The following is a 27,803-nucleotide window of genomic DNA, read 5'->3' on the forward strand; positions in this document are numbered from 1 at the left end:
AGCAGAGGCTCTGAGGTCGGTGGCAATCTTTCCACTGACCTCGGGTGACTTTGTGTCCAGCTGTACATACCAAGGGAGACAGTAAAGCACGTAATTTCATATCAGAGCGCTATCATGTGCTCATAAAAATAGAAAAAAGAGAGCCACGCTCCTCTGCCCACTGCAATCTTTTGGAATTATAGTAATCGAAGCTGTAACTTGACAAGCTTGAACTCACTGGGGACAGATGGATATGGTTATTGATTTAGGGGCCTCTATGGATTTCAGAATATGCTCTTAGCCTCTCTGCTGCTTCGTGATGCTTTATGTTGTGCCTGGACCACGCCAGAGCTGTGGCAGCGAGAAAGAGACTCGTCAGCAGCCAAGCCTATGGAGTAAGCAGAAGCTGTGACTGGGAGCCTGCAAGTGGGAGGATATCAGTGGTGAAAAGTGCTGTTCAGCTGGGTGAGCCAACCAGGGCAGAGAAGTCAAAGGAAAACCGTGGAGCCAGGACAAAGCTAAATTAAAACATTCCAAGACGCTGATATCAGAGAGCTTCCTCTTGTGACCAGGAGGCTGATCAGCAGGTGAGGCCAAATCCCAGTTCCTGGAGATGGCTGTATCTTCCCTGCATGCTCCTTGCTGACTCAGAGGCAGGGCTTGGTATCACCTTTCTCCTGTGCTGGAGGAAGGAGCTGGTGCTGCTGCGGTGCTTGCTCACCCACCCTGGGGCAGTGACCGAGGCAAAGCTGGGCTCTTCCCTTCCCTCTGTGTCACTCAGTGCAGAGCACTCTTCCCTCTCCTGCAGCCACCCTATGGGCAGGAGTGATAAAAGGGCGAGTAATCTGGGTCTGTCCCAGTCCTGGGACACACTGAAAGCTGAAAGATAAGAATGCAACCTATGGGGCTGGCAGGCAGCTTTGAAGGCTCTGTGAGTTCTTGAGCTGCAGGTGACGCAGGATGGACAAAGGAGCATTCAGGGGCATTAGTTACAGTGTGCAAAACAGCTCCTGTGCGTCCTACTGCTGCTGCTGGCCAGGGAAGAGGAAAGCAAAGCATGAAAGGGCAAAGTCCGCTCTTACTGCGTGATCTGCTCCAGCCCACAAAGTGCTTTTCATGCGCAGCGTGGCACAAACAGCCTCTTGGGCCCAATGTGGGCGATGGGAACTCGATGTTTTGCACAGGCCGCCCCGATCAGACCGCAGCCATCTCACAAACTGTGCTGTGTGTCTTGTGACAGCGGCTGAGACAAGGGAGCCCAGCAGCAGCTCTGGGAAAGAGTGGAAATTGCATTTCCTGGAAACAAAGGAGAGTACGTGAGTGGTCTGGGTGGTGGAAAAGCTGATGCAGGCCCCTTTAGTCGCACTCGTTGTTCCCTGTGTGTCTCAGAAGGGTTCTCTGTCCTGACAGACCCACAAAGTGACACAAAGCCTGGCCCAAGCACAGGTGGCAGCCCTTTGCTTTGAGGCATTTCTAGTGTTTTGCAGGGGCAGCACTGATCCCTGTCATGTCTCCTCAGCTCCAGCAGCCCCCGGTGCTGTCACCCCTCCCTCCCATGGCCTTGTCTGCCCTTAAAAAGTTACTGATACAGGATCAGGTGATAGCAACAAACACTCCCACTGCAGATAGAGCCTGCACACAAAAGAGGCATTTTACGAGTGCAACTTTTACTAGTACCTTTTGTCCCATTCACAGGATCCTCTCTTTATATACCAGCATCCATGTTCGCTGCCAGAATTTGCTGCCTACATCTTGCCAGCAAACTGCAAGAGCACAATTCTCTGCTTTAGGTGCTCAGGAATTGGTAGCTGGGGCTGTATGTGTGCTGAAGGGACCCTCACTACTGGCAGCAGCCTCAGTACAAGCTGGTTATCCTGCCTTGCTCTATAGTTTATGGGAAGACTAAGTGCAAGCTGGTTATCCTGCCTTGCTCTATAGTTCATAGGAAGAGAGGCCCTGCCTCTGAGCTAGTCATATCCTTTCCCGAGTCTCCCAATCAGCAGAATCTGAGCTGATTTCTTACAGAGAAGGGAAATTCCTATCTTAGGTCTTACTCAGAGCTGCAATCGTTCTCCATTAACATCCCCTTTTGCTCCTGTTACTAAACTGCAGCGCTGTGCTTTCTCGTTTCTCCATTCTTAGGAGGTACCTTGCACGTTGCTGGCATCTACCATGGAAGGGGAGGCTGAAGAAGTGAAGGCTGCACCCGAGACCAGGAAGAGCACCCAAGGTGGAGAGAAGCCCACGCTGCTTAGTGCAGCCATCTGACAGATGGGATGTTACACTGCACGGTGCCACACTTCCCCTCCTGCAGGGGGAGGACAACGACCTGTTGGGATTCCCACAGGAAAGGGGCTGCGGAAGCGCCTCGTTATCCTGCTGGAGAACAATACGGGCCATCTCTGAACTGCCCACGCTGGGCCTGGAGGTGGCAGCCCCCTCTTCCTTCTACTGCTGAGGAGCATTGCTGTGTGTGATAAACAAGTCGTCTTGCTGTGTTCCGGTGGTAGCTGCCTTGTTTGGGCGTCTCGTCTGGAAAAGGCATCAACAGCGCTGCAGGATGAAAGGGGACGCATGAGATGTTATTACACCCAATTACTGCAAAAGGGCAAATTTTCCCATGTCAGTAACAGATCTTTTCTTCCCAGGAAGCAGCAGGATGGACTAATCCGCCACGATACTTAACATGTAAACGAGCACTGTGTGCTGCGGGCTGAGCCCAGGGAGCAGGGCACAATCTTCCTTCAGAAGTGAGCACACATTACCGGCTGTCCTGGCTGCTGCTGGATGAGGATCTGGAGCTGACACTGCGCTATTAGACCCCGTCCAGCTCAGCCCCGCAGCCTCAGGACAGGAGGTGCTCACCCAGCTTCAAAGCGACACAGCTCCTGCTCATAGGTGTGTTCACAGCAGCGTGTTTCAGCTTGGAAGAAACTCACTAAAGACTTTAAGGGCTGTGGTGGCAGAGCATCCTCCTGCTCGTGCCCTCTATGCTCCTTGCAGCCAATGAGCCGAATGATGTGCTGCATTGATCCACCGGGAGGGTCTGGGGGTCCGCCGCCTTATAATCTCACTAACCGCGTCCCTCTCACTCATTTAATCCCATTGCTCTTCATTACGCCGTTTTGCTCTCAGCAAACCCTCCCCGGCCGGGGTATGACCTTCCTCCAACACCTGCAGGCGGCTGTAGGCTCCCCCACCTCTCCTTGCCCAACGCGCATATTTACCCCTGAAATCACCCGTCCCCACCCAAACCACTCGTCAATCCTTTTCCTCATTATCTCGCACAGCACTTTGGCAATCGGGAGCGGCAGATCCTCCCCAGGGCCCAATCTCGGACCCGAGGCGGAGCAGAGGAACCCCCATCCTCCACCCCGCCCTGTCGCAGGTGAGCGCAGCGCAGTGCGGCCGGTTCCCCGGCACGGCGGGGCAGAGTCCCAGCAGCTGTGACTCAGAGAGTTCAGTGTGTGTGTTCGCAGCCTTGGCCGTGCTGAATCCTTGCGATGCGTTGCGCTCACGGTGCTGTACCACAGACCCCCGCCCCGCTCCGTCCCACCCCTCCACCCCCCTCCCGTCCGCCATTACCGCGCCGTGCTCCGCTCCGCGCTGCCGCCATTGGCCGCGTCGCTCCGACGCCGGGGGCGGTGCTGGCGGCCCGTCCCGCCCCCGCCCCGCCGGACCAACTTCCATTTTAGGTGCGGGAGCGGCGCGGGGCGCACGGAGCGGATAAGTCCGGTCCGACCGTCTCCGGGTTGCGGTGCGCTCTCCCGGCCCGGACGGCCGCAGCTCCGGGCCGCCCCTCGGCGGGGCTCCTCGCGCCTCCAGCCCTTCGCCCCGCCGCTCCTCTCCCGCCGGAGCGGGCCGGGCGGCCGCGGGGCGGGACCGCCCCCTGTCCCCGAGGAGCCCGGCCACGGTGAGTCCCGCTCGCGTTGTCCCGTCGTTTTCCTGGCTCGGAGGGCTGTGGCCGGGCCGCGGCCGCGTGTCGCCCGTAGCGGGGTGGGGGCCGGTACCGGGTCGGGTCGTGCCGTCGGAGCCGGGGAGCGCCCCGAAGTGCGCGGCGGGGGGAGCACGAAGGTGGGTTGGCGGCGGTGCCGCCCTGCGCCCTGCACGGGGCCGAGCCGAGCCGCGCGTGTCGCCGCTCCCCGGGCCGCACAACAAAGGGCGCCGGCGTGCCAGCGGCGCGGGGAGCTGGCCCGACAGGCGCGGCGGGTTGGCGGCCCGTGTAAACGAGATCCGCGGCCCTCGCCCTGCCTTTGTGCGGGAGGAGGGCGGGATGGGGCCGGGCAGGGCGCGGGGACCGGGCCGCCCCCCCGCGTGCTGGCAGCGGAGTCCTCCCGTGTCCTTCTCCTCGTCCGCGCCTTTGTTCTAGCGGGAGGGGACTCCGGTGGCTGGGGAGGGTCAGGGGCGGGTGCGGCTGTTCCCTTCTTCCAGGCGGCTCCGCTCGGCAGCGCGACTCCGCTCTCACGACAGCGAAAAGCGGCGAGCCCCGGGCTGACAAGTGGCACCGAACGGGGCCGGCCCTATTGCAGCCCGGGCCGGGCCCTGCAGGCAGCCGCTCAGTTCCTGTCAGCTGGCCGCCTCATGCCTTTGTGCGAGAGGGCGCTGACCTTCCTGAGCCGCTGCTCGGAGTGCCGAAGTGGAGACTGAACTTGGGGTGACTGCACTGAAGTCCCGGTGTCGGTCCGTGGGAGGATTCCCAGGACCCCTGAGCCTCGAGTGAGGGAGTGGGGATGGCTGAGCTTCCTCTGATGGCTGCGTGGTGCTGGGTCTCTGAGGGGTGACTCCCTCTCTGGGAAGGGCCCATTGTCCAGCTGGGCTGTGTGGTGGGTTCTATGGGGACGGGCCTGTCCCTGCCCTGCTGGGTGATCCCCTGCCAGCTCTGTGCTGCCTGGCCTTGTGGAGAGCTGTTCTGCTCAACTGCTGGGTGCTAATGGGGAGCACCTGGTGCATGGAGCCACGTACAGCTGCTGGTGATTCCTTCTGTGTCCTCTCTCACTGTGGAACTGGAAGTATGAATGTCCTCAACTTGACGTGGAGAAGGAGCTGAAACTTGGCACCAGCGTGGTCCAGGATTGCATGGGGCCAGGCACCACAGCTCATGTCCCAGCCTCTTTGCCCATGTCTTGTCCTGGACGTGGTGGTACAGGATGAAGGCTGGTCTGTGGGCATTGCTGTTGTTGTGCTCCTGTTCCTGGTACCTGTAGCACGCTGCTGTCTGACCATACACGGCTCCCTGTTGGCAACAGGGAAGGACGGCACCCTTACTTCCCAGAGGCAGGCTCTGTGACTTGACAGGGCTTACTCACACGTTTTAATAGGAAGAAATAAAGGGGGCAGATGGGTTTTTTTTGTTGTTGATTAAGCTGTTCTTAAACCAAATTTGACTGAACCTGCATTGTGTACAGACAGCTGTCTTGTGGTATGTAGCCCTTGCTGGGATCGTGTGTGGAGCCTCCCTGAAAGGGTGGGAGGATGGAGATGCTCAGTGCCGCATGGCTTGGCCACAGCGGGGTGAGCACCTCTCATACAATAAGGCCGCCCTGTGTCACTGTGTTCAGGAGTCCTCATGGTCCTCTTTCCCCTACAGATGGGCTGGGAGTTGGAGCTTTGTCCTTCCCAGGCTGTGATGGGGATGCACAGAGCTCCCTTCTCCCCCTACAGACACAGGTCTCTGCACTGTGCTGCTCTCACTGCCTCAGCTCTGCTTCTGACAAGGAACAAAACCACAGAATTGATATGAGTCCATAAAAAGCAACAGGTGTTGCTTGGTTGTGGTGACAAGACCTAAACCCGCTGAGTGATTCAGTCAGCCTGAGAGCTCTGCGTGTGACACAGGGCTCGGCTGGTGGAGGAAGTTGTCCTCTGGCACGGCATGCAGGAATGTGCCTCAGTGTGAGGCTGCTGGGAAGGGGCTGGATCTGTATTGCTGCAGAACAAAGTGTTGGAGTTCCCCGAGGTGACTTCAGCCTTCTGCTGGCTCTCCGCATTGTGCAGGGGGTTGCTGGGGATGGAAAGGACACAGCACTGTTTCTTTAGGCTTGGGTTGTTCTTGTCCTGGAGGCTGATGAGTGTTGGGTCATGAGTGTGTCTGGCTCCTGCGTGTCTCATGTCTGCTGCTGAGCTGCCCACCTTGCAGTCAGCAGAGCTGCTGTGTTCTCCTGCCTGCTCCGGTAACTGTGATAGATGGGAATGGATCGATGGGGGGTGACTGTTGGGTTCATGTTTGTTTCACCTGGGTGTGGTGAGGCCCTCCTGTATTGCAGTGCACAGTACATCTCCCCGCTTTATTTCTTTACAGAGGAAGCAGTTTTCCCACTGTATGGTACTGCTTCCTCATTGTGGCCCATGTCTAAACCACCCAGCACGGAGGGGTGGGATGGATGGTGGGGTGTGGAGGGAAGTTGGTGACTAAGCACCATAAGATGCCAGGTGTGGTGCTGGGATGTTCAGCCCTTACCCGAGCGCTTGCCTTTTTTTCCCTCTGTTCTGTGTTCCTATTAAGGTAGTGGCTGGTGGTGTAATGCCTGATGTGATTCTGGTGCATGTGGGTGCTGGGGCTCAGGGAGGTGGCAGTAGGTTCCACGTTTCCTTTCCCTTCTGAAACACCAGTCACCCTCCAGGGGATGGTGACAGAGGGGCTGGTGGTTTGTCCTCCTGCCTCTACATTGTGTTCTGCAGCTCCATGGTGACCTCGTGCCACAGCACCCTGGCCTCTCTCCTACAGAAACGTTTGTGGCTGTGTGGGCTGGGGGTCTGATCTGGGCTGAGCACTTCTTTCCTCTGACCATGTGATTGCTCAGATGCTTGTGCTGATGAGAGCAGGATTTCTCCTGCCTGCGTGGCCTAAACAGGTTGTGAAACCACAGCCCAGCCTGTTGGTGATGCAGAAGGAGGGGGTGACTCTGTGGGGTGCTGCAGTGGTGTCAGTAGGCGTGTGGGTGCCTTAGCTCTGCAACACAGGAGGGAGCTGAGCAAGCAGGATGGAGGAGTGAGCCCTGGGACTAGCTCCTGCAGCCTGGCTGGGTGCTGCTGTGGGTCTGGGTGCTCTTTTAGAATGTGGGTGACCCCAAGATGGGCTGGTGGCAGCAGCAGCTTGCTGGGCTCCTATGCAAGGGCAGGAGCTGCTCTCATGTCTCCATTCTGGCCCTGATGGCTCCCGTTCCTATGGGCGTTGGCCCCAATTGCAGTGAATGCTGCTCAAAGTTCACTGCCTTCCTGCTACTGGCCTGGCCCAGGTGTGGGCAGCCTGGAAGGCACGGACTTCACCTGTGTCAGCTTCTGAGCGAGGGCTGGGGGATGAGCTGCTTAATGCCACTTGTGCAAGTGCAGAGTTACTGGTAGAGACCAATGTATTTGGGGTGAGGCAGGTAGGATCTCTACCAGTAGTTGTAGAGGAAATGAATATGGAGAACTGATTCCACCCAGGCCAGGAGGAGGAAGGTGTCTTTCTGTCCTCGGATAATGAATGTTCCTCTCAACCCCCTTTTACACGGGGCCTGGGCCTTAAATTCACTCTTGTGTCTGGGCTGCCTCTGCAGCAATGCTCCGGGCACTGGCCTGGCAGGCCGGGGAGGTGGTGCTGGCTCTCTATGGGCAGCGCGTGGGTAGCTGCGCCGGGTGGGAGGGAGCACGGTGAACTGCAAAGACGAGTTTTTCCGACCTAGGAGGGTGGGTCACCGTGTTTGTGTGTTCCTGGCAGGCCCCTTGCCCAGTGGAGTAACGCATTCTTCCAAGCGTGTTGCTGCATGCGCAGCTGTTTGCCGTGCCTGGCTCCGGGCGGGCTGAGTTGCTTCAAGGTGTGTGTGGGGAGTGGTGGGGGTAGATGGCCTTGCCTGATGCTTAAAGGAACTGCTGGGGGAGCAGGGATGTGCTGCACAGTCTCTCTTATAGTCCCAGCAAGCAGGTGTTACGGTGCTATTGCTTCCTCAGCTCTGCAAATACCGAGCCCATCTTCAGAGCCTTCTGGGTGCAGTTTTATCCCCATGGGAGACTCCTTGAGGCTGGGATGTGGCACCTGCTACCTTTTGCTTGTGAGGTGCTTGCTATCCCAGGCAGGAGTGCGTAGCCACTGTGTATGGTAGGTCCTCACATGCGGTCCCTGGAGGTAGGATGCATCCCTTGGGGAGTGGGCCCAGTTAGGCTGTGCCGGCTGTTGGGGTTGCTGTGCCCATGCCGTGTCCCAGCCTGTGTGCTCTGTTGGGGCGGTGGGGAGCAGCCCTTGGCAGGACGTGGTGTTTAGAAGCTTACGGGAAAGGGAAGCCACGATGTCATTTCCCGTCTGACCAGGAAATGCAGGTTTCCTTCCCTTTGGATGGTTCAGGAGCCTGGGAAGCTGCCTCTCAGCAAGCAGGCTGAGGGGATCTGCAGCTAAATGTAGTGCTGGGGAGCAGCTTGAGCTGCGGGCTGGGGTAGGATGCTTCCCCCATGGTTTTCCTTCACCCATTCATTACTCCTCTTGGCAGGGTCCTCTAAATTCACTCGGAGTTGATGCATACGTGCAATTAGGGAGCGGGGGCATCCGATGAGGTCATGCTGAATGGAGCTGGGCTTTTGTTGGCTGCCTCCTCCTGCCCAGCCCTGGCTGATGGGTGCTGTGACTCAGCCCACTGCCTGCCCACGAGCTGAGGCTGTCCGGAGTGAGGGGAGGACAGGAGGACGTCCTACTGCTGCTGCAGGGCCATCTCGGAGATACCCTGCGTGCCGCTCCCACCCCAAGTATGAGCTCACCGCCTGCTTGTTTGCTCTCTGCGGGGAGAGGTGTGTGACCGGCCTGGCTGTGGATGTGTGTGTGGGATGGGCAGTGAAGAAAGGAAGCTGCCTTTGTGTCTGTACGGACAGGGAGACTGTTCATGAGGCTGGGTGGGGGATTTTGTCCTGCTCTCCTCTATCTCCTTTGTTTCTTAGTGGCTTTGGAATTCCTGATGGGGCAGGCGGACCTCCGTGGCTGGCATTCTATGGACAAGGCAGGTGCAGTGCCCTCCTGGTACACAGCGCTGTTGGGACAATTCCATGTTAGTCCCAGCCCCCCTGTGCCTTTGTGCCCTGGTCAGCCCTCAGGCCTGAGTAAGCCATGTGGAGGCTGCAGGTGTTGGAAGAGGAAATGATCTCAGGTGGCTTTGCTGGGAAAGGGAAAGGATGGCTGTAGAGAGAGCTCTGCCTTAAGAAGAGAGTGAAATCCCCCTGTCTGGTGCTGAGATGTGCTGTTTGTGCCCTGAGCTTTGCTGACCGTGGATGCCTGTGCCTGCAGCTGGATGGAGAGAGGTTTCCTTCAGTGCTGCTGGGAGTGCTGGTCTCTCCACTGCATCTTCCTTCTCTATGCAGCCAGCAGTAGATGTGAGCTCCCAGCTGGGTGCTGTCCCTTGCCCCTCTGCTTGGGCTCGGTGGGGGCAGCTCCCGCCATGATGTAACCTCAGATTTAATTGAAAAGGGACTTTGCTCCCTCTGCTCTGTAGTCCAGCTCTTATCTCAGCAGCTCCAGGCTGGTGTTTGCTTTCCCTGTGGGAGAGAGGCGGCTGAATGTGAAAGTTCAGCCTGGCGGTGGGTGGGGGAGAGGTGGAGTGAAGGCCAGCGATGTGGTGGCATGGAGCAGGGTGGCTGAAGCTGGGGTGCGGAACTGGGGGGTTGGGAGCATCCTGCTTGTCTGGGGGCTTATGTGTCCCTCATCCTGGTGGCTGCTGTCCCTAGAGCGAGGCGTGGAGCCGGGGAGCTGCCCTGCAGCTCGTCAGGGTTGGGAGCTGGGGACTCCCCCTTCCCTGCAGGGCCCAGGAGCCTGCTGGTCGCCCGAGTGCAGCCTGCCCCAGGAATGCTCTGGCCCCGTTCCCAGAATCCGGCACTTGGTGTTTGTTTGTTGCTGTGCCCCTGAGGTCTGGTGCTACTGTGACAGGAAGCGGGAACGCCGGGGGGAGGGAGGCTGGCCGGCTGTGGATGTGCCTGTGAAATCCCTTTGTCCCTGCAGAGCGCTCAGCTGCAAATTCCCACAGAGAGGAGAGAGCTGCCTTTGTGCTGCTAAAGGGCTCCCAACATGTGAAACCCCTGGGCTGGGGGGGCTGGGATGGGAGCTCAGCGCAGGGGCTGCAGGCTCCTGCCTTTTTGCTGTCCTTGGGCACGTGGGGGACATGCGGGAGGGGGCCCTTGGAGTGATGTGCTGGGTGTTGTTGGCAGGAAAGGGGGGGGGGGGGGGGGCCAGGACCCAGCTCTTTGAACCTACCTAAAGGTCCTGCCTTGCCTGGGTAGGACGGTGGCTTTGGAGTGTGTGGCAGCCCCCACCCTGTGGAGCACCCCGGGACAGCTGCCCTGGGGCTGGATTGCTGGCATACCAGCGGAACAAGCCGTGCTCTCTGCGGCTATAGCCCTTTCTTTCTGTGGCCGGTCTCGTGCTGTTGCTTTCTCCTTCCCTGGGGGCAGCCCTGACTGCTCCCTGTGGGCTGAGCCCAGCTCTTTGCTCCCCGGGGCAGCAGAAGGCACTGAATGTCTGCCCTGTTCCTGGTGGGGCCGGTCTCCTGCCGGGGGTTGCCCACCGTGTTTCCCAACCTTTGTGTCCAGGCTGGTCCTTGGAACTTGATCTCTGTCGTGCATTCCTGCCCTTTTCTTTTTGGGGGGGAGTGGGGGGCGTGTGCCACGTCTGCTTCCTCACTCCAGCCTGCTGTGCAGGCCCCACCCTGCTCTTATCTCTCCCCTTTTATCGTCCTGCCTTGGCTGCTGGCCCTTTCCCTTATACGGCCTGCTATTGTGTCTGCTTGCATCCCTACAGGTAACTCCCTCTGCAAGGGAGGCTTTCCTAACAGAGACTGCAGCCCTTGTGGCAGTAACCAAGGCAGGCTGGGCCGCAGGTTGGACCAGCTGTGCGCTATGAGCACTGAGTGGCTCTCCACCATGGCAGCCGCTCGTGGTTCCTTCTTCCCCAGCTCTTTCCAGGGCCTGGCAGTGTGGGCTGGGCTGCCCATGGGGCAAGGAGCAGCCCCGTCAGCAGAAGTAGCTCCTGGGATATTGCCTGGCCTTCCAGCATGAGTATCAGCCTTTCCAAAGTCCTTTCTGTGTCCTGTGCAACCTCCAGGCTGCTGGATAAGGATCTGCCTTGGACAAGGCTCTCCTCCTCCCATGTGGGAGCTGTAGGTCTGCCATACTGCTTCCTTTTGGCTGTTCTCAGGGTGGGCTATGAGCTACTATGGTGTTGGAGATGCATCCAAAAGATTGTTGTGTTCATCTCATGGTTTCTCTACCTCAAACAGTGCTGCCCTACTGCACCTTGACTAGTGTTAGTGCTCACCTTCCTGTGCACATTGCTCTCTGAGCCTGGACCCTCTGCTCAGGGGTGTGGTAAGGATCCAGAGATGTTGGTTCATTTATTTTTTAGCTAATTGAGACTGACCGGGAGCCTGTGGTGAATTAGTGGCGATGTGAACCAGTGCAGAGCATCAAATGTAATGTGCAGTGAGAGCTAAGACAATTGCAGGCTTCAATTATTGATGGGGCTTCTGTTTTTACTAGGTACATCACGATAGGTAGATGGAACCCAGAGAATTTGTTGCTTCCTCTCCAGAGAGGGCAGGGTCCTGGTTCTTAGAGCTGTCTTGCGTTCCCTGCTGAAGGGCGGGCAGCCAGCTGGCTCTGAGCCCCTCAAATGGATGGGGCAAGGCTAATTACTGGGGCGATGTTGCCATTTTTCTTGTCTAGTAGTTGAGGCAGCGTGCCTGGCAGGCCTGCCTGGCCTCAGCCCTGCTGTCCCTGCCACGTCGCTGCTGGTCAAGCCTGCTGTCTGTGTCTTATCTGTAGGATCTTTCCTGTGCTCTGCCCTTGGTGTCCTATTCTGTCTGTCAGCTCAGGGTCAGTCTCCCTGGCCGACAGGAACCTGTCCTGGTGGGGAGCCTTCAAAGCTTGAACTCCATGGTCCAGCATAATAGGATGTGGGTGAACTCCAGGTGGGTATGGCTGTGTCTGGGCCCTCCAAGTTACTTTCACAGGTGAGGTATTTGTTCTTGGGGCAGGTGGCCATTCCAAGAGTTGGGAGCAGAAGGGTTTAGGAATAATGTCCAGAGTTCTTCCACTGGGCACTTCAGCACAGAGACAGCATCTTCAACATCCCTTTTGAAGGCTGGTTTCAGGAGCTCAGAGTGCAGCATGGAGTTGTCCTAGCACTGGGAAGTGGGAAAATGAGGCCAGAAGGACTGGGATGGCGAGCTTTCTGGGTGTGTGCATTGGTCCATGGGGCTGTGGGATGAGCACTGCGGTGTTCCTCGTGCCCTGGGGTAGGAGCTGCTTGGGGATGTGCTTTATCTTCAGGCTTTTTAGTTTTGTCCTGAATCAAGTCAGCTGAAATATTTTTGGCTTGCTGGGTTTTTTAAGTGATGGGTGTGTCGCAGAGTGCTTCTCATGATGAAAAGGCTTTCATGCAAAGATGGTCACGGTCTGGCTTTGGAAAAATGCTCTGTGCAGTTGTATCTTCAGAGATGGGGGATGAGGAGAAGGAAATGGGTGCAAAGCAATCCCTGGAATTTCGTCCTTTGCTTTGTGGGATGCAGCATGCTCAGCTTGGTGCTGTCACAGGCAGCTTGCTCCCTCGCCTTCCCTCTTGCTCTGTGTCTCAATCTGAAGATGGCTGTAGCCCCGAGTTGCCATGGACGGGCAGCAAAGGGCTGTGCTGTGCCCAGGTTGTGGTGTGGGAGTCAGCAGGGAGTTGGCAGAAGGCAGAGATGTGGGGCAGACAATCAGCAGCTGGGAAGGCTGGGTGGCTGCTTGGGGTGTGTGTGGCAGCGGGTGCTGGGTTGTGCTTTAGCTTCTGCTGGGGTGGATGTTTGTGAGTGCAGGCAGAGTGGGCGAGGGACCGGTCCTGTTCCTTCCCCTGCTGCTGTGTGTTTACTCCCTGTGGAAGGGACAGGAAGGAAACAGCCTCATGGCTGCTCCAGCCCCTTATCTGGCTCCCTTAACAGCCCTGCAAGTTCCATTGTTAGCATCCACATTCTCTGGGCTGTGCACCCAGGGGATGTGCGGAGGTGGGGACGTGGGCTGGAGTGGCACTGCTGGCTGTGTGGGGCTGAGGGACTCCTGGGGTGGCTGTCCCTCTGCATACCTTCCAGCCTGCTTTGCTGATCTGGTCATGGTGGTGTCTGATAGCGTTGGGGCTGACGGGCTCCTCAGGTCCTCTGTCTGTAGGAAGCTCTGGGGCAGGCAGAGCCACAGATGAGCTTTGGACTCACTGGCAGCGGGGGAGGCATTTCAGGAAGTGTTTAATCTGAGTGCTTTTGAGTTAATGTGGAAAATAAGTAAGAATTAAAAGTGATGGGGGGGAACCCAATAGAAAACACCCGCTCTACTCTTAGTGCCTCTTAGGCAGCATCTGCATCGAGCTGGAAATGGAGGGACTGGGCTGCCTTGGGGTGAGGGGCTGGAGATGTGTACTGTGTGATGGTGGTGGTGCCCGTGTTCCTGGTCCTGTGTTGGCACGGGGAGAGTGGGCAAAGCTGGTGCTGTGCTGGAGACCGTGGGAAAGCAGCTCCTGCCCTGGCTGCCTGGCTCGAGCGAGTCCCCACACGCCTGCCGTGACTATATGGGTTTGGGAAAACCTCTTGTGGGCCTGCCGGGGCTTGGCTGGGGAGGTGGGGGGCCGGGCCCTGCTGTTCCTCGGCAGCGAGGAGCACTTGGGGGGGCTGAGGGAGCTGTTGCAGAGAGTGCCGAGCCTTCAGCTGTCCCAGCTCCATCCTTCAGATGGACAGGAGACCCTTCCTCAGCCTGTGTTCCCTTCCCTGCCTTCTGATTTAAGTTTGCTCGTGATTTGACCCTGTTCTGCTGTCCCTGCAGCTCTCTTCCTCCTGCTTCCTCCCTGTGGTGGCTGGGCTATTTCTCCCATGACTCTCTACGTCTAGACCTGGCTGTCCCGTGCCTTTGCCAATCACACCCGAGCTTCCTCCTCTAACAGGTCTGTATGGAAGAAAATGATTTCTTTATCAAAATGTGTTCACTGCGGTGTGCTGATTTACTGTTTTCCTTTGGGAGGGGATGTTGATGGGTCTAAACCAGTGCCTGTCCCATATCAGTGGGCTGAGGACCTCCTAGGATGGCTGCAGGTCTGGGTACCCTAACAAGGACCTGAGGGTGGTGGTGGTGGAGTGGCAGCTCTCAGAGGGGTTCGTGCAGTCCCCTCCTGAGGGTCCTGTCCCACTTTGCTCCTTTTTATGGACCGGGAGCAGCTGTGAATATGTCTTGTTATTGTTTTTCCCCTGTTCTGACAATCTGTCTTAATGAAATCAGTCTCTTCTGACCTTTTTCTTTTTGTTTTTTTTTTCTTTCCTCCTTTCCTCTGTCAAATCATGCGCAGTGCAGAGTGGGGCTCCTCCCATTCTGGGTCACTTTTCCTCCTCTCACCTTGACACCAAGCCAACTCTGCTTGTGCCTCCCTGTGCCCTTCGCCCCTTCCCCGCCCGTCCTGGGTAACCGTCACCCATGGACGACTCGGAAGTGGAGTCAACCGCCAGCATCCTTGCCTCTGTCAAGGAGCAGGAGGCGCAGTTTGAGAAGCTGACACGGGCGCTGGAGGAGGAGCGGCGCCATGTCTCAGCCCAACTGGAACGAGTGCGGGTCTCCCCACAGGACGCCGGCCCGGGCTTGGCCAACGGCACACTCTCCCGGCGGCACCAGGTAAAAAAGGCCCTTGGCAGAGATGGGCAGGGGGCTCCCAGAGCCCCTGTACCTGTCAGTTCCGTCTCAGTGGGGATGGCCCTGGGCCTGGCTCCCTTAGGCCCTCCTTGGAGATGAGGTGGAAGAAGGCTCTGCTGCTCTCAGAATGCTGGTAGTGCTGTATGTGGCTGGGGCTGACATGAGCTGGGATGTGCAAACCTCTCTGGGTCTGTCTGGGGAGAAGATATTGGCCTAGAGAGTCTTGCTGCCAGGTCAGCTTTGGTTTTGTTCTTCTGTGAGCAGTTTAGGCTGTCTGTGTTCAGTACGTGGGTATCCCTCCACATTTCATTTTGCTTGTCAGAAGATGGAATATGAGTTCGTGTATTATCTGTGAGGGTGTGTCTGTGTCTCCTCTGGTGTGGCAATGGGCATGTTCCTAGCATCTTAGTTTATCCCTGGAATAGCCAAGCCAGGGCTGTGAGAGGTCTCTTCTCTACAAGGCTTGAAGTGTGATTTAATCTGTCTTGGCTCAAGGTCTCTGTCCTGCTCTCACTTTCCTGGACTGTTTTGGGGAGGGTGTCCTCAGGGCTGGTGGCAGGCACAGCATCATGTAAAAGGCGTCCACCTTTCTGGCTGTGAAAGCTGGTGCTGCCAGGGGAAATGTGGAATGGGGAAAAGGGCAGCTGAGGGGCAGTGCGAGCACGTAAAGCTGCAACACCCAGCAGTCAGCTGGGTTACCCTTGCAATCTTTGGTAGCATCTGGGATGTCACTTGTAGCTCTTACATCAGGAGATAGGAAAGGTCTCCATGGCCAATTTGGGGAGTGGGGAGACTTTTTGCTTCTCTCTAAGGGCATCTGAGTGAGGTGCAAGTAGTGTGGGGGAGGTGGGCTTAGTGCCATGTGCTATGACTTCCCTCAGCTCGGTTGGGCTCAGTGCTGGCTTGCTGTGTGCTACACAGACCTGAGGAGTGATGTATGGCATGTGCTGTGGCTGTTAGAGTCAGCTTGGGACCTGGGGCTGCCAGGAAGGTGGGGATAGCTGCAATCCTGGTATGGATGGGAGAGTGGTTGGGTAACAGGCCTGCAATGATGATATGCATTTCAGAACGGCCGTTTCTTGGGTGATGCTGACCTGGAAAGACAGAAGTTCCCAGATTTGAAGCTCAACGGACCACAGGTAAGAGGAATGAAGCTGTGGGCAGCCTCCTCGCTGTGTGGGGTTGTGGGGAGACCTAGCTGGCTGAGGGGAACTTGTTTCTATTGTGGGCACCTTGGCTGAGTGTGCTCGGGGCATATTTGGTGACTACACCCTCCTGTGCAAGGGGATATTGGGGCTCCCTGGGGTGTAACACCTCCTCTGGCTCTTTGTCAGCTGTGCTGGTGGTGAGGGCTGATTGCCTGTCCCTTTTCCCCCCAGGACCACAGCCACCTCTTGTACAGCACAATCCCCAGAATGCAGGACCCAGGCCAGATTGTGGAGGAGACATACACCATGGAGGAGGACCCAGAAGGGGCCATGTCTGTTGTGTCTGTGGAGACATCGGATGATGGGACAACCCGACGCACAGAGACCACGGTACGTGCCTGGGGAGGGCATAGATGGATTGGTCTCTAGCTAGAGATACAGCTGTGATGGTTGCCAGCTCATTGTTTATGTGAAACCTGCCCAGAGTGAGGTGCTGGACTGGAAGGGGCCTCAGAGGGTCAGGGCTGTGAGGTGGGGCAGAATTTCCTGGTGCAAATATACCTTATGTCCATCTCTAGGTGAAGAAAGTGGTGAAGACCGTGACCACCCGGACGGTGCAGCAGGTCCCCATGGGGCCTGATGGGTTACCCTTGGAAACTTCCCCTGTCACCAGCAACTACGTGCAGACGATGGACAGGAACTTCCGCAAGAATGGCAACGGTGGCCCTGGAAGCTACCTGAGCCAGCCAGGCACAGCCACGCTTCCTCGCAACTACCATTACCCCGATGGCTATGGCCGCCCTTATGATGACAGCTACCCGGGCAGCGATCACAGCTATGGCAGCCTGTCCCGTGTCACCCGCATTGATGAGCGCTATCGCCCATCTATGGACACTTACCGGGCCCCCAGCCGCCAGGACATCTATGGCCCCCAACCTCAAGTGCGAGTTGGGGGCAGTAACATGGACCTCAACCACTTCCACCCTGAGCCGTATGGCCTGGAAGATGACCAGCGCAGTGTGGGCTTTGATGATGTGGACTACGGGCTTATGTCTGACTATGGCACAGCCAGGAGAGCAGGGACACCATCTGATGCTCGACGTCGGCTCAGGTATTGGGGTACTGAGTGTGTGGCAGCGCACGTTGGGGCAGGGGGTTGCTCTGGAGTTCCTTTAACTCAGTTCTTTTCAAAGGAATCATAGCATCACTTAGGTTAGAAAAGACACACAAAATTAAGTCCAACCTTGATGTAACAAGATGTAATATAATAGGTTACTTTGAGCATAATTTGAGCTGCGCTGCCTTAAAATTCTTCACGTTCTCTGCAACAGCTTATGCCCTTAAATCTTCCAAGTGTTTGGTGCAGCGTGAATAGAAAGAGGGACAGTTCCACAAGCTGAGTCAGGCGTGGCTTGTGCAGGAGAAATCTTGTATCTGCTTCAAATTAATTGTGTGCTTAATTGGTGGTTAATACTCAGAGCTAATTGAACCAGTTGTCCTGCAGCAAGGAGTTCCATGAGTGGCTGGACATGGCTCTGGGCTCTTTCCCCTGCACTACCTGTTCTATTAGCATGGTAAGAAGTATCCAGCTGCTTTGTCACTGGCTGAGGTTGGGCACTGCAGTATTCATCCTATGCCCCAGTCTGGTTTATCTGCTGGGAAATGTGCCTGATGTTTGCTGGCTGGAAACAGCGGCAGCCTCATCATTGCATTCTTGCCAAGCTGAGAGCAGCAGGCAGCCTTGGAGGAGTTGTGCTGAGCCTGGGGCTGAAGCAAACCAGGCTTTGTGCTGCAGTGCCCTAGGGAATGCTCTTGCAGGGTGGGACAGGCTGCTCGACCTGTTTGACAGTTGCAGCTTCTCCCCTTCATTCTGCTGTGGGTGATCAGCAGCACTTTCAGCCTGACTGCTGTGCAGCTGCCTCGGTCAGGTAGAAGAGGGGTTTGGTGGTCCTTAATAACTGCCCTCCAGGTGCTTGCAGGCACCTTGGAATGTTACCTGCCGGAGGCTGTGGCTGCCAGGGACTGGTATCTTGCACAGTTATCTCATACAAATGATGGTGGCTGCTGGCTGGCTAAGCCTCTCAGCTTGCTCTGCTTGCTGACTGTGCTGCCAAGTGCAGTTTGGGGAGGTGCTGGAGTGAATTTGAAAGGGGCTGAGATAGGATTGGAGTGAGGAGCTGAGCCTGGACCCCCAGCAGTGGCGCGTGGCTGCCAGTGGGCTGGAATGCACATCCCTTCCTGCTATGGGGACAGTCAGAGGGATGACCACAGGCTCCTTAGGTGCCAAGGACAAGAAGCAGAGGCTTGAGAGGAAGGGAAAGGGGGAGGCATTTGCTGGCCACTGTCAGGGATCCACCCGTTTCTCCTGTAAATCCCCAGTAGCTTTTGGCTGCTGCAGAGACTAAAGGAGGAGCTTTGTCTTTTTGGCTTGTGCCAGCACGAGTGTTTCTGTTGCTGTGTTAAACCAGTTGGGGCAGTTGTTCTCTCAGATTGATTTCCCCAGCTTTGTGTTGTGAAGTTTGTGCTGGTTAAAGTAGAGCTGGTGAGGCTGACTTGAGAAGCTGGCTTTGGCAGACCTGAGCCCCTGACTGGCCCTTCAGCACGCCCCTTGGACAGAAGGGATAAGGCAGAGTCCAGAAGAGTGGGGTTGTGTGCAGCCCTTTCCTACGGCCCCATGAGGAGGCTCTCCCTCCCCATGCAGACCGATAAAGATCACAGCAATCTGTGGAATCCAGGCACTGTTGAGCTTGGCTTGTCCCCTGCCTTCTCAGTTACCATCTTGCTTAGCTGACTGGCTCACTGAGATGGCAACAGGCAAGAGCAACATCCCACCCCCTGCCTCCAAGATGTTTGTCTTGAGCAGCGGCCTGGTGTTTAATGACTTCCTTCGGAGAGGCAGCTTGCCAGGCACGTGGGGGACAAGGGAGCATGTTAGGCAGAGAGTGCAGAGGGTGTGTGTGTGTGCTTAGTGGTATGTGGCCTTGTACCCTCTGTATGACTCTGGAGCTCCCTGCCTGCAGGAGGGTTCAGCAGCACCACGGTAGTTCCTTTGCCTTCCCCTGCCTTGCTATGCCATCCCATACCCCTTTTGGGATGCTAAAGGCTTCTTATGGGGATGAGGCCAGCTGCAGGCTGTGCTGGCAAGAGTTGAGATGTCTCTTTTGTAGTGTTGGCATTGGGCAGCTGTCTTGCTCCTGCTTTGTTCTGCTGCAAGGGCAGTGTTGATGGCCAAAGTGGTGTTCTCAGATGCCAGACTGTACAGCATTCTTTGGTTGCCAGCCCATGTGACTGTGCCCCTGGAGCTTGTGGTTTGGGCGAGTTCTATACCAGAGATAGTAGGGGAGGCTGTGTAGGGAGCAGAACATGTCATCGTCCTTTCTTGCATCTTTCTGTACCCGCTCAGTTGGTGACAGGGATCTTCCTGTGTCAGATTTGGGAGCTTAGAAGTGGGATCTGAAGGTGACTGAGCAAATGTGAGCCAGGGAACACAGCCTCATCTTGGACCTTGGTTGTGCAACCACAGTGTGTAGCACAATGGTCCCGATGGATGTAGCAATCAGAGTAGCACAGCCCCCTGCTCCTTCTGTCCCTTTCTGCTGGAGGCTTCCAAATTCCTTTGCCCCAAGTAAAGGGAAAACTATATTTGCCATGCAGGCTTGGCAGTGACCTAGAAGTAGGGCTGGAATCGGGGATTCTGTGTGCTTTGTGTGTGTGTAATGGGCTGTGTGCACTACTGCCAGATAGAAGACTTGCTTGTACCAAGGCTGGGTGTGGAGGCCTGGGGAGCTTCTGTGTGATCTGCACTCACCAGCACTTTGTTGTGGGATGAACTTGCCCTCTAGTGGCCATGGACCTGAGTAGTTGTTTGTGGTGTTAATGTGTGCTGGCTCAGCATCAAAGCTGGGCCTTGCTACTGTAAAGGTTACACAGAGAGCAGGACTCTGTGTCTGACCCAGAAGAGATGTGGCGTGTGGGAAGTGACCTTAGTTGCTTCTGGGGCTGCTCAGGAACCTCCTGTTTCCCAATCCATCTTGGTGCTGTCTGGGGCTGGCCTCCAAGTAGCAGTGACTGTGTACCGTGTGTGTTTTCTCCATCCTCTACTGATGCTTGCTGTCTCCTCTCCTAGGAGTTATGAAGACATGCTGGTCGATGAAGTGGCTCCCGACCGGTACTACTGGGCCCCTCTGGCTCAGCATGAGCGGGGCAGCTTGGCTAGCCTGGATAGCCTGCGGAAAGGAGCACCAGCCCCAGGCAACTGGCGTCAGCCAGAGCTGCCAGAGGTGATAGCGATGCTGAGCTTCCGCCTGGATGCTGTCAAGTCCAATGCAGCAGCTTACCTGCAGCACCTGTGCTACCGTAATGACAAGGTGAAGACAGAGGTGCGCAAGCTGAAGGGCATTCCAGTGCTGGTGGGATTGTTGGACCACCCCAAGAAAGAGGTGCATTATGGTGCCTGCGGGGCCCTCAAGAACATCTCCTTTGGCAAGGACCAAGACAACAAAATTGCTATCAAGAATTGTGATGGGGTGCCTGCTTTGGTGCGCCTGTTGCGAAAGACCCATGATATGGACCTCACCGAAGTCATCACAGGTAACTGCTCTGGGGAGGTGAGGAGGTGCTAACCTGTTGGGTGAGATGTAGGGTGCAGGCATTTAAAGCCCACGTGGCCTGACCGAGCACCTTCTGTGTGTGGCTTTGCAGGAACACTGTGGAACCTGTCTTCACATGACTCCATCAAAATGGCCATTGTGGATCATGCACTGCATGCCCTGACTGATGAGGTTATCATCCCCCGCTCAGGCTGGGAGCGGGAACCCAATGAGGACTCAAAACCACGCCACATTGAGTGGGAATCTGTACTCACCAATACTGCTGGCTGCCTTAGGTAAGGGAGGGGGGCTACAAATGTCTGGCAGAGAGCTGTAGTGGGCTGGGGAGGAGTCTGCTTCCATCCTGGAGTGGGAAATGACTGCTTTGTTGGCTGTGGAGAAGCAGCTCCTGGGACAGCTGCTGTTTATGATGTGATGATGCTCCTTGGCACTGGAGGACTTTCTCTTTGTAGAGAGAAGCCAGAGAGGAGACTTCCTTTGATTTGAGCTCTTTTGAGTGTGGACTGCTCCTTGCTTGCCCTCAGCTGTCTCCCTCATGCTACATCTCTCTTGCTTGACAGGAATGTGAGCTCAGAGCGGAGTGAAGCCCGTCGGAAGCTGCGAGAATGTGATGGGCTGGTGGACGCCCTTATATACATCCTCCAGTCTGAGATCGGCCAGAAGGACTCAGATAGCAAGGTACTACAGAGGGGATGCTACCTGGGCCAGCAAAGCAAGGCAGGATATGCAGTGTTCTGCTGGTTATGGATTGTTCCTGGGTTCATTCTGATAAGGTCAAAAGAGGGAGGGGAACCAAGGAATTTGAGCTGACAGGGCTATTTGATGAACACCCAAACCAGGCACCTGCCTTTCCACACTTGGGAGGAGAGCCTCTGTGGGATGTGACTCATGTGTGACCAGGTGTTGAGCTCTCAGCCAGCAGTTGGAGTACTTGACCCTATGGCAGGGCTGTGACTAAGTCAGTGAGTGTAGCTTTTGCTCAGGGATGTGGACTAGGCACGTGCCGATCTGAGTAGAACTGTCTGGTTTTCCGTAGCTGGTGGAGAATTGCGTGTGCCTGCTGAGAAACTTGTCTTACCAAGTCCATCGTGAGATCCCCCATGCTGAACGCTACCAAGAGACTCCTCTGGCCACCACCAACAATGCTGGGCCCCATGCTGCAAGCTGTTTTGGTGCGAAGAAGGGCAAAGGTTCGTTGGCTGGTGACATAAAGAAGCATTTATTTCAGTGGGGCTTGAGGGTGGTCTGGAATCTTTGTGATCTGTTCTGTCATCTCTCGTGTGAAAGCTAAGTTGTGGCTCTCTCTGGAAACACGGTGTCTTGTGCCTTCCCTTGCTTTGGGAAGTTACTGCTTGGCTCACTCAAAGCATTTGACACGAGCTAATGGTGCCCTTGTGGGTTTCTGTGGTGATGGGATGGTGGTGGATGGATAACCACTAACTTCACATCTTCCCTTTTCTTATGTGTTGTCCCTTCCCCTTCCCTTTGCTTTCTTGCCAAACGATCTGCCCCATGATGCTGTCGGCACTTCTCTCCTCATGCCTCCTCTCTCTCCTGTCCTCTCCGCTTCGCCAATAGACGAATGGTTCTCCAGAGGTGAGTGTGCTCTTGATTTTAATTTTTCCTTGGTGAAAATGATTGGGTGCCTTTCTGAGCTCTTTGTTCCCTGCAGCTGGCCTCGTGCTGCCTGCAATGTGACTAATGTCCTCGGTGGCATGTAGCTTCTGCTCACCTCTGGGCTTGTTCTTGTAGCAAGTGGCAAAAAGCTGCTGGGCTGATGTGGATGGGAAAATGAGATGTCTTATGCCTCTGTGCTTGCCCTTTAAAGGTAAGAAGCTCCCCGAAGACCCTAGTGCAGATACAGTGGATTTTCCCAAAAGAACAACTCCAGCCAAAGGTATGTTGTCTAGCGCACTCAGGACTCTGATGCTTAGGGCTGCCTTCCCACAAGCAGTCTGGGAATGGCATGCATAGCTTTTTGTTTTCTCACTGAAAAGAGCCTCCTAAATGGGCAGAGGTTTGACTTGAAAGTAGTTTGTTTCTGGTTGCCCAGGCTCACAAGCTCTGCTGCAGGCAGCCCTGAGGAGGCCTGCTGGTCTTGGTGGATGTGAGCGCTACCTCAAGACAGGCTTGTTGTGGCTGCAGAGGGAGCTGTTGCTCTTGGAGCTGAGGGACAGCGTGGTGGCACAGCCCTGCAAAGAGGCCCCTTCTGCTGTGTTTTTAAACTTGTTGGTGTCCTGCCTGCTCTTCTCTCCTGGACACAGAGGATGGGCAGGATTTTAAACTAAAATGCCCTGCCTAGAGGAGTGTTGTGTAGTATGAATTTGAGGAAGGGGAATTCCAAGGCAGGCATCTTACCTGATTCCAAGGATTCCAACCTTGAGGGCAGCAAATCACAGCCCCTCTGTGGCCAGCTGAGCAGCAGCTATTGGCCATGGGGTTTAGTTCAGCTACTTTTGCCCCCAAAACACTGTATTCTGAAGTCTGAAATAGATGTCTGGGCTGATTATCTGGGGTTTCTGTTGCTGAGGGACAGCTTGTCCTACTGTGTACCAAAAAGCAGACAGTGCCTAGCAGTGCTCCTCCGAGCATGTCTGTTGCTTGGTCTTGGGTACTGGCAGAGGTTATAAGTTCTTCCTCCCTGTGTCTCTCTGGCAGGCTATGAGCTCCTCTTCCAGCCAGAAGTGATCCGGATATACATCTCCCTGTTAAAAGAAAGCAAGACTCCAGCCATCCTAGAGGCTTCAGCAGGAGCAATTCAGAATCTGTGTGCTGGCAGTTGGACGGTGAGTGCCTTGTAGAGCTGGACACGTTGGTGTTCATCAGTGTTTAAGGGAAAGGGGATCATCACTTTTTGGTGTCAACAGAGCTGTAAAGTGTCAAAGCTCTGGCATTCCAGGCTGTTGCACTTTATGTGGCTTGCTATTAAGAAGAGAGAATTCAGCAGCACCACTCAAATGTGGACCACATCTCTCCTTTGCTGTTGAGGGTTCTTTGCTTTCTATCAGCCGTTTCTTTCCAAGGGCTGCATGTGTCTCTGTCTGCAGCCTGTTCTCTGACACTTCTTCCCTTCTGCAGTCTGGAAGAAGGGAGTGTATGTTTGGGCCCGCTCTGTAGTCCTACTGTGCCTTTGCTCTGTGTTCTCTTTCTGTGTATGGAAAGATCAAACAAAGTCATGCTTACCTGGCTGACACAGGGGCTTTGACACCTGTGAATCAGTCCTCTCCCATTCACAGGCATTGCCTGAGGTTACTTGGAGATGGTTCTCTCCCTATGGGCATACTTAGGGCACTTGGTTTCTGAGGTGGGTGGGTGTTAAAGCTCCCAGTAATACACCCACATTCAGGAGCAAGGTGAAGCTGTGTGTGCCTGTGTTCCACCCTGGTGTTCTGCTCTCCCTGCAGTATGGCCGGTACATCCGCTCGGCTCTCCGCCAGGAGAAGGGACTCTCTGCCATTGCTGACCTCCTGACCCATGACAGTGAACGTGTAGTGAAAGCAGCATCCGGAGCTCTCCGCAACCTGGCTGTTGACTTGCGTAACAAAGAGCTGATAGGTGAGAGCTGCAGACATACCTCATATCTATCTGGCTTAACACTTCCTCTAGACTGAGTGGCTGAGGACATGCGTGGGCACAGTGGCTGTGCAGGGGATGTCTTGTTCACTTCCCAGAAAAACATACAGTGGGCTCCTTGGGAGATAAATCAGAACTGGGGACCAGTCTCTGATCCTTTTCTTTGCTCACTCATGCCTGACTATTTGCCCTTATTAGGTAAACATGCCATCCCCAACCTAGTGAAGAACCTGCCTGGAGGCCAGCAGACTCCAGCCAAAAACCTCTCTGAGGATACAGTCGTGTCCATCCTCAACACCATCAACGAAGTCATTGTAGACAACCTTGAGGCTGCCAAGAAGTTGCGGGAAACGCAGGGGATTGAGAAGTTGGTGCTGATCAACAAAACTGGGTAGGCTCTGCTTTGAAGGGTAGTGAGGGGCTTTTCCCAAGGCTGCTTTGAGTCTGTGGACATTGTCCAACATCTCTTGCTTTACTGCTTTCTAGGAACCGCTCAGAGAGAGAAGTTCGAGCAGCTGCCCTCGTCTTGCAGACAGTCTGGGGATATAAAGAGCTGCGGAAACCCTTGGAGAAGGAAGGCTGGAAGAAATCAGATTTCCAGGTATGGGGAATGGTGAAGTACCCTGTTGCAGCTTGGGTCCTGCTGCATGAAGAAAGTGCTCCAGGAACTCAACAGTGTTTGATTTCAGCTCTTACTGCTGTCACTAGAGACCCTTGAAGGTGTCCCCTCTGCCACTTCTCAGTGGGTGGATAGGTAGCAGTGGAGCAGAAATGCTCTGCAAAGTATGCAGCCTTGAACATCAGATCTACCAACAGGGAAAGTCTGTAGCACTAAAGCCATTGTGGCAGTGCTGAGGAGGGGAGGGGAAAAAAGAAGGTCGTCCAGTATTTGCTTCCTTTCCTAAAAGCTGCAGCTGCCTCTTCAAGGCTGGGTGCTGCTCTGACCCAGCCTAGGTAGACTACCTCCACCCTTTATTGTGGGTACACCCAAGGATTTGGGGTGTCTTCAGGTCCTTTGCTCCAAGGGCTGTGGGAGGGAAGCCCTGCTGGGGCTGCCGTGTGCTTGGTGTATGGAGTATGAGTGGTTGCTGTCTTGTGCTCCAGGTGAACCTCAGCAATGCCTCTCGGACACAAGGGGGAAACTCATTTGATGACAGCACCTTGCCTCTCATCGACAGGAACCAAAAAACAGGTATGTGCCCACCCTCCCTTTGGTGCTTGTCCCCATTTTAACTTGTGGATACCTGTGTTCCCTCTGTACTTTTCACCCCCAGCTTCCTTGGGTTCCCCAGGGGCTCATGCAACACCATCAACCTAGGGAGTTTTTTTTCTCAAGGCTGTAAAGGTTGCTCAGAGTTTACATAGGTCCTATAGTATCCTTGGGCCAGCAGTGCTGAGGCTGGAGCTCCACCTGTGCTTATCCAGCAGTGAATCCACTGCTGCTCTTGGCTGCAGAGGATATGTCTGATCTGTTTTCTCATCCTTGTAGACAAGAAATCCTCCCGGGAGGAGATCCAGATGAGCAACATGGGACCAGGTAGGAAAGGGACTGGAGGAAGGGCATCTTCACTGATGTGCTGGGAACACCTTGCCTCCGATGGGGAGGATGCTGGCTCACAGAAAGGCAGCATGACTGATGGTCTGCTGTCTTCCTCCAGACAACTATTCCACACTTAATGAGATGGACCACAGCAGGACACTGGACCGATCTGGTGATCTTAGAGACACGGAGCCAGTGAAGGCAGCACCGCTGATGGTGAGCAGCTTTTCTTAATGCAACTTAAGTGGGCGGAGGTGCAGGGAATGACACTTGGAGAACTGGGCTTCTGTGACTAACCCCCGCCTGCTCCTCGGCCCTACTAACCCCGTGTGTCTGCAGCAGGAGGAGGGGCAGGAATCCCAGCCCGAGGCAGAGGAAGATTCTGCTGTGTTTTCCCCTGTGTCGGTATGTCCTGCAGCACCCTGTCCAATGTGATGAGCGGTGGCAAATCCTGCTGTGCTGTTGGGGTGCTTTAGGCAGTCAAATCATGCTCTGATCGCTGCTGTCTGCAATCACCATCTGATCCACGGGGGCTGTAAATGTATCTTCACCGATGGTTCCTGCTCTGGATGTGCTAACATTTCTCCCCCTCTCTCTCCACAGCAGAAGATTTAAGCTGCTATTCCTGCCTCCGCTCAATTTGGTTGATAATATATTTTATATATATAAATATATATAACTCTTCGTGGTGGAATGGACCCAATTTTTTTTCAACTCTTTTTTTTTTTTTCGCTGGACTGTTAGTGCCAACTCGCCAGCCAAATGACTGGGCCTGGTCCCACAGGAGGCAGCCCAGGCCGCTCTGCCTCCTCTCAGTGGCTGCACCTCCCTGTTCTGGGACAACTATCAATAACTCTTCCTCCCTGTCCTCCACCACTTCCCTTCCTTCAGAGAGGAGGCCCTCCTGCCTGACTGCCTGCCACAACTGGCAAGAATGCTGCAAAACAATTCCAGACCTCTGCCTTGACCAGGAACTGCCTTCTCTGCCGCGCCTTCCTTCTGCTCGGAGTCTACTGCGGGGACAGGGACCAAGACCTTACTTGCCACCTTCCTTTGTTGCCTATAGGATATTTTTCTGTGTGTGGGATCACTCTTCAGCTGAGGCTGCAGGGACAAGAGCATCCCTCCCTGGTGGCAGCGGGACTGGGGTGCGAAGGAGGCTGGAGTCACGGGGGTGTTGGTGGAAAGGAGAAGCAGCAATAACTCTTCTTGCTTTGATCTACGTGAGGCTTTGGGGGTGTGGGAAGAGGGATCTATCTTAACTCTGACTGTTTGGCCTGATTCTGGATCCTGCCAGGGAGAACGGGGGGTCTGGATGGGGCAGTTGAAAAGAGGAGGGATCCTTATGTAGGGAGAGGGTCTGCGTGGTGTGGTGGGACAGGCCTCTGCCCTGGGGTGATCCTTCCCTGGGGGAGGAGGAGAAGCAGCAGGGCTTTTGGGGCCGGCTTTCTTTGGGAACTGGCTGAAGTAGCGGTGGGTCTTTGAGGGCATGCGCAGCAGGTAGGGCCTGGATCCCATCCACCCCCGTGCACCAGCTGCCCGTGGCAGTGCCCCCTCAGACTTCTCTTGACATGTGCCTTTCTTTTGCCACTGTGAAATAGCTCTTTGAATTGTACTGTCTGGCTTCGCTATGGGAAGCGGTGTAACAGGCTCCTGGTGGGGCTGAGCTGGAAGCCCAGCGGGGGAGGATCCCAGCCCTGCTGCCTTTGGCTGCCACTACTGAATAAGGGCAGGGCTCTCCCCTCCTGTCCTGGAGCATCTCTGTGGTGGTGGGGCCGTGTTTGGTGCTGTGATCTTTGGGGTGAACAGGGGGAGGCTTTTAGGCTCCCTGTGCAACTGGAACCTCCTTGCAAGGCTGCAAACTGGAGAACGGAGCCCTCCCCAGTACACACACTTGTGCCTCGCTCTTCCAGCTCCAGCCACACCTCAGCTCCGTTTGGTTTTGTTCTGGGGTCTAACTTCTCTCTTTCCTTTCAATACGTAAAACACTAATTCCTTTTAATTTTTTAATTCCAGATGAACCAAAAAAAAAAAAACCCACCACACAAACAAAACACCAACCACAAAACCAAGCTTCCCCCTTCCCTCCTCTCCTGTGCAGGGCAGGGGAGCTGGCTGCAGGGTGAGGGTGGAGGGGGCAGGAGCACCCCGCTGTTCCTTGTCTGATTCCTGTGCACACTCTTGTAACGCTTTTCAAACAAAATGATTTTTTTATATAAATAAAGTTTTTAAAGTGTGACCTTTTGTTGGCGCGTGTTGGACATGAGGCTGATGCCTCTCCTATCTTAGCCTTACAGCTAAGCA

General features: G+C 55.4%; 2 protein-coding genes across 10 annotated transcripts; one reads left to right on the forward strand and one right to left on the reverse strand.

Moving 5' to 3' along the window:
* Positions 1 to 562: 562 nt before the first annotated feature.
* LOC116653479 (translation initiation factor IF-2-like) lies at positions 563 to 6,316 on the reverse strand. The gene is made up of 4 exons (XM_032444894.1): positions 6,296 to 6,316; positions 5,096 to 5,212; positions 3,565 to 4,344; positions 563 to 2,532 (listed from the first exon to the last, which is right to left on the reverse strand). The coding sequence occupies exons 1-4, from the start codon at positions 6,314 to 6,316 to the stop codon at positions 2,524 to 2,526; spliced, it is 927 nt and encodes a 308-aa protein (XP_032300785.1). The 3' UTR covers positions 563 to 2,523.
* On the forward strand, positions 3,777 to 27,738 carry CTNND1 (catenin delta 1). Of its 9 annotated transcripts, none has more exons than XM_015863613.2 (21): positions 3,777 to 3,892; positions 13,774 to 13,891; positions 14,291 to 14,610; positions 15,696 to 15,767; positions 16,008 to 16,166; positions 16,355 to 16,887; positions 19,903 to 20,366; positions 20,478 to 20,661; positions 20,947 to 21,064; positions 21,423 to 21,576; positions 21,965 to 21,982; positions 22,215 to 22,283; positions 23,045 to 23,172; positions 23,791 to 23,941; positions 24,158 to 24,350; positions 24,446 to 24,560; positions 25,064 to 25,151; positions 25,449 to 25,496; positions 25,618 to 25,715; positions 25,839 to 25,904; positions 26,103 to 27,738. In XM_015863613.2, exons 3-21 carry the CDS (start codon positions 14,416 to 14,418, stop codon positions 26,112 to 26,114), a joined length of 2,865 nt encoding a protein of 954 aa, XP_015719099.1. In that variant the 5' UTR covers positions 3,777 to 3,892; positions 13,774 to 13,891; positions 14,291 to 14,415; the 3' UTR covers positions 26,115 to 27,738. The 9 variants fall into 9 exon arrangements, with proteins under 9 accessions (XP_015719099.1, XP_015719105.1, XP_015719104.1 ...); XM_015863619.2 differs by having other exon boundaries at positions 26,106 to 27,738; XM_015863618.2 differs by having other exon boundaries at positions 14,296 to 14,610.
* Positions 27,739 to 27,803: the final 65 nt, after the last annotated feature.

This window comes from Coturnix japonica, chromosome 5 (genome assembly GCF_001577835.2).
Source record: "Coturnix japonica isolate 7356 chromosome 5, Coturnix japonica 2.1, whole genome shotgun sequence".
NCBI lineage: Eukaryota > Metazoa > Chordata > Aves > Galliformes > Phasianidae > Coturnix > Coturnix japonica.

Coding starts and splice junctions, on each gene's coding strand:
- LOC116653479 (XM_032444894.1), bottom strand. CDS start 6,316: ATGAGGAAGCAGTACCATACA. Junction 5,213..6,295: donor TGAGGAAGCAGTACCATACA/GTGGGAAAACTG, acceptor TGTTGCCAACAG/GGAGCCGTGTATGGTCAGAC. Junction 4,345..5,095: donor ACGTCCAGGACAAGACATGG/GCAAAGAGGCTG, acceptor CCCTCCCGCTAG/AACAAAGGCGCGGACGAGGA.
- CTNND1 (XM_015863613.2), top strand. CDS start 14,416: ATGGACGACTCGGAAGTGGAGTCAACCGCCAGCATCCTTGCCTCTGTC. Junction 20,367..20,477: donor CCTCACCGAAGTCATCACAG/GTAACTGCTCTG, acceptor GTGGCTTTGCAG/GAACACTGTGGAACCTGTCT. Junction 25,497..25,617: donor GATGAGCAACATGGGACCAG/GTAGGAAAGGGA, acceptor GTCTTCCTCCAG/ACAACTATTCCACACTTAAT.